General features: G+C 31.9%; 1 protein-coding gene across 1 annotated transcript; it reads left to right on the plus strand.

The window, feature by feature from the left end:
* Window positions 1–3,283: 3,283 nt before the first annotated feature.
* Window positions 3,284–4,409, plus strand: LOC146911499 (3-isopropylmalate dehydrogenase, chloroplastic-like). Its single transcript, XM_085725371.1, has 3 exons — window positions 3,284–3,481; window positions 3,571–3,700; window positions 3,792–4,409. The coding sequence occupies exons 1-3, from the start codon at window positions 3,388–3,390 to the stop codon at window positions 3,850–3,852; spliced, it is 285 nt and encodes a 94-aa protein (XP_085581497.1). The 5' UTR covers window positions 3,284–3,387; the 3' UTR covers window positions 3,853–4,409.
* The last annotated feature ends 616 nt before the right edge of the window (window positions 4,410–5,025 follow it).

Genomic DNA, 5,025 nt, shown 5'->3' on the forward strand with positions numbered 1-5,025 from the left:
TTGAAAAAAATTAATATTAAACATTTTGAGTAATAAATTAACACAATTTCCAATAAATAATTACTATTAGTAGAATACTTAACATGTGCCCTAAGGGCACAAGTTAACATTTTCCTATGATTAATTATAAAGTTGAAGAAAAAGCAGATGCAAATATTTATACTACGGAAAAGTGTAGATGATGATTTATACTACCTACCTCCGTTCCAATTTACAATTTTGTTTTTCACACATACTCCCTCCGTTTCAAAATGAGTGTCGTTTTAGGTGTTTACACACATATTAAGAAATGTAATGATTAAGAGAAAGAGAATGGTTATTTTACCAAATTATCCTTATTAACTATTAGTTAGTTTTAAAAGTAATATTTTGGAAGTAGTGTGCAGAGTATTAATTGGAGGGTACAATTGAAAAGAAAAAGTTATTATTGCATTGGAAACTGAAAGCGACACTCATTTTGAAACAAATTTTTTTGGCTAAAGCGACACTCATTTTGAAACGGAGGGAGTATTAAGAAAAATGTATAAATAAAGGGGAAAGTGGAATATATTGTATTGGGAATGATAAAAGTAGTATTATTTAGTGTTATATTGTATTGGAAATGATGAAAGTTGTATTGAAAATTGAAATGGGTTACTTATTTTGGGACACTTTTTTTTTAAAAATGGGTCAGTTGGGACGGAAAAAGTACAAAGCTTTACAAGTCAGGCAGACCCACCAGAGATGGCCTAAAAGGACAGTGATGAATGATAATTGGTATAATGATCCTACATGCATGCATGTTTATGTTTATCTATAATAACAAAACTTTATGGTACTCATCATGTAATGGTGCATCATCATCATCAACCACAATCACAAAGGCATGCATTAAAAACAATGTCTGCTTCTTCCCCTGCCGTGCACGCTGTACGTACGTCTTAATTGTTTGGGAAATGTTAACTTGTGCCCTTGATGCATAAGTTAAGGAACCAAATGTAGAAACTTTTTCTTAAAAGTTGTGCATTCAATGCTTTGAAAGTTTCAAAAGTTATCATTTAAATATAAAATTTATTTATTAATTCTATTTTAAGCTCCTTAACTTGTGCCCTTAGGGCACAAGTTAACAGGACCCTAATTGTTTTTATTTCTCCAATCCAAAAAGCAAACTCACCATTTCAAGTTTAAAGTTTGGTTCATGCTTAATTGTCTGTGCCCAATTGTCAATTCCCGTGTGGGGGACCTTATTAAATTATTTAGGGTGAACGCTTATATGACTTACATGTATATTTAGCTAAAACTACACTTAACATTTAATAGTTTCAATTTTTTTTTTTTAATACGGTGACTTTTACACACTCACCACTAATTCAAAGATACGCTGAAAGCATGTCCAATGCATTATTCTAAAAATTTGAAGAACAATTATGAACTCTCTCTATAGCTCTGACGTTGAGTGCATTGGCAAAAAATATATCACAGGAGTTCTCAATGTGCTATAGTTCTTAGATAAAAAAAAGTATAGTTAATTGTTGATCTTATATAAAGTAAGAACATTGTTGATCTTAGGGGTTCATAGTTGACTGGTATGTCTGCTTGCTTGTTTCAGTATTGCTTCTTTTGGTACGTCTTGTGCTGGAGATGCGACTTCATTGTTGTTAATATATATTCCATTTTTGTCTGTTAAAAAAAAACACAAATATAATCATCACATTGAAGTAAAAGGAGTGAGTATCAAGTGAATATTTTTTGTTCCTATGTGCCATCTCTTTAGACCCACCAAAGTAATGTTAAGAACCTAATTTTGGTTCTAGCATAGAAGACTCTAATTCCTAATTTAGATTAGAACTCATTCTCTCTCATATTTAACTTAAAAAATATAATATATACCTATATAAGGTGAATCCTATTTTTTTTATCTATATAATAAATAAAGATAATTAGTTTTGGTATTGGACTTTTTCTTCTAAGTATACCGTTTGGGTCATTTTACCACCGCTCCATGGAAAATTGAAGTCAACACTTTGATGTTACAATATTAAACTTTTATCACTGAATTAACAACTCAAGTGTTTTAAATTATACAATTTATTTAAACTGTTTTTTTAAGAGATTGTTTATTTAAACTATTGTAATTGCAATTTTACCTTTTTTTTTAATATTATTTAAATTGTTAATTGAAATAATAAGTTAAATCTCTTTACAATATAAACAATCTCAAATAGAAACAATATTGAACATCGTAAATAAAACTTATTTTGATTTTATTTACCGAATTTAATTGATTATATATATGTCAAAAAATTATAATCAATTATGATAAAATAGATATACAAGTAAGCGCAATGAAAAACAAATATAGTGTCTTTCGCCAGTATTATATGTTTTTTTTTGATTACAAAGCTAATGAAGAAAGAAAAACAAAACAGAAAAGAAGAAAAATCCTAAGCACTACTCCCTCCGTCCAGGAATAACTGACACATTTTCTAAAAAAAAGTGTCCCAAAATAACTGACCCATTTCAATTTTCAATACAACTTTTATCATTCCCAATACAATATAACACTAAATAATACTACTTTTATCATTCCCAATACAATATATTCCACTTTCCCCTTTATTTATACATTTTTCTTAATCTGTGTGAAACACCAAAGTAGGTCAATTATACCGGGACGGAGGTAGTATATCAAATAAGAACTTTACCAAATAGTTTGGGTATCCGGAATTGATTTAAGTTGAAGCACTATATCTTGACTTCTTCGTTTGAGAGAAATCGATTCTCTGACAAATCAATACTCCCTCCGGTCCTATTTATAAGAGAAAGTTGGGTCAATAAAAGTTGATGTATCTTGACTGAATTTTTAACCAGATACATCAACTTTTGTTGACCCAACTTTCTCTTATAAATAGGACCGGAGGGAGTATGCTTTATAAGCATTGTCCTTTCAAATAGTTATATACTCCAATTTTATATACACTTATTTTCGTAATTATACATCCAAAATCAATGTTAATCAATACTATTCAAACAACATAAACACATAAGAATCACTTTTACATTGATGTATCCTAACATAAATAAATTTACATTCAACTCTCTTGTAATTAAAATCAACTCTATTAAAATCAATTTTCTTTTGTACCAAAAAAAAATCAATTTTCTTAAACTCAATTCTCTCCACCACAAAATCAAACACATTATTGGTGGTCTATACCAGTTTCTTTTTAAATAATTAATATAATCACCATTTAGCAAGATAAGATGCGGATTTTCTCCCCGTGGATAGGACCGCACTTCAGTGACATAGCAAAACTAATGGTATGGTGACATTACCAATCATAAGCTGACACGTGGCATAGAGTTATTAAAATAAAACAAAAAACAAAAAAACCATTTTAAGTGAAAATGAACCAAACGTGTTATCAGCTTTTCTCCTTCTTTCTCCTCTCTTGCCTCTTCAACCCAAAAGACATTCTTCTTCTCACTGGATCCCTCCACGGTAGGTACCCAACATTCATTGCTTCCAAATTTTCATTCTTTTTTCAATCGGGTACTCATTTCTCTATTTATCTTTTGTTTTTGAATTAGGGATTAAGCTTGAGTTTCAAGAGAAGCTTTTGGGTGGTGCTGCACTTGATGCTACTGGTGTTCCTTTACCTGATGATACTCTTTCTGCTGCTAAACAATCTGATGTTGTTCTTCTTGGTGCTATTGGAGGGTACGTAACTTATTTTTCTTATCAATTTCAAAAAAAAAAATTTGTTTTTTTTATTTGGTTTGTGTAATTGTTTTGTTTAATATTTTTGCAGATATAAATGGGATAAAAATGAGAAACATTTGAAGCCAGAGACTGGATTGCTTCAGTTATGAGAAGGGCTTCAAGTTTTTGCTAATCTCAGACCAGCGACTGTGATGATACTGATATAAGTTAATTTATGCTTATACTCCAGACCTGTTTCGTCTTTGGCAGTGGTGGGATGAGTTGTCTAGGAATTAGAAGATTCGGAGGTGGGTGTTAAGTCGTTTGAACTTGCCGGTTTGTTTGTATTATGAATGGATGTGGAATCCGCAAGCGTGTTTGGTGCGGTAATGGTGTTTTTTGGGTCTGTTAGGTGGGCGACGAGGCTTTGGTATGCTGCTGCTTTGCTATTTTGGCTAGGAGTATATGATAGCCTCATTGTTGTTCTGTTTCTTTGCACCTGTTCGCTGCTGTCCTGCTGCTGGACTGCTTTCTGTGCCTGGTTTTTTCAGCTGCTAGGGGGTTTTTTGGTGCTGTTTTTTCCCTCCCTGCGTGGTGTGGCTGGGTGTTTTTCTGTTTTTAGCTGTGCTGTTATTGCGCTCCTTTTTGTATCTTTGTTTCACCCGCGAGTTTTTGTGTGTCTCGCACATTCTCGACGTGAATAAAATTTCGCTGTTTCAAAAAAAAAGAAGTTAATTTCTGCTTTCTCATGCTTTCTCATGGATCAGATTAATAAAACTGGATCAGATTAATTACTGTGATGATACTGATATACACATTCACTAAAATTGAAACATGCCTGATACACACATTCACTAAAATTGGAATCAATCAATGGTGCGATGGAAAACATAGCGAATATATTAATAAACACCAAAATCGTACAAGACGTACAAATGGTGCGATGGAAAACACAACGATACAACGAGCCCGCTATAACGGTAACCCAAAAAATCAGAAAAAACACACAGCCAAGCTGCTCCACTGTCAGCACCAGAAACATGAAAAATTGACTGCATAACCAGCAGCACTACTGACTGCATAACCAGAATTGCTGAAAGGCTTGAGCTGCTTCAATATTTGTTCATTGAATTCAATCAAACTTTTACCAAAAGCATTGTGGGTAAAATACAAAATCATTGTATATTCTATAGACATCAAATCTACTTGAGTTGATAATTACAAAAATTCATATCCAAAATATCAACATGAATATCCAAAATATCTACTTGAGTTGATAATTACAAAAATTCATATCCAAAATGTCAACATGAATATCCAAAATAATCAGCTCCATTTCTTTT

The sequence above is a fragment of the Medicago sativa genome, chromosome 7 (genome assembly GCF_051527215.1).
Source record: "Medicago sativa cultivar Bolivia chromosome 7, Bolivia_mono, whole genome shotgun sequence".
Classification (NCBI taxonomy): Eukaryota; Viridiplantae; Streptophyta; class Magnoliopsida; order Fabales; family Fabaceae; genus Medicago; species Medicago sativa.

What these genes read in the sequence shown, in the direction of transcription:
- LOC146911499 (XM_085725371.1), top strand. Translation starts at nt 3,388, where the DNA reads ATGAACCAAACGTGTTATCAGCTTTTCTCCTTCTTTCTCCTCTCTTGC. An exon ending in TCTCACTGGATCCCTCCACG is followed by an intron (nt 3,482 to 3,570) that starts GTAGGTACCCAA and finishes TTTTTGAATTAG; the next exon opens with GGATTAAGCTTGAGTTTCAA. An exon ending in CTTCTTGGTGCTATTGGAGG is followed by an intron (nt 3,701 to 3,791) that starts GTACGTAACTTA and finishes ATATTTTTGCAG; the next exon opens with ATATAAATGGGATAAAAATG.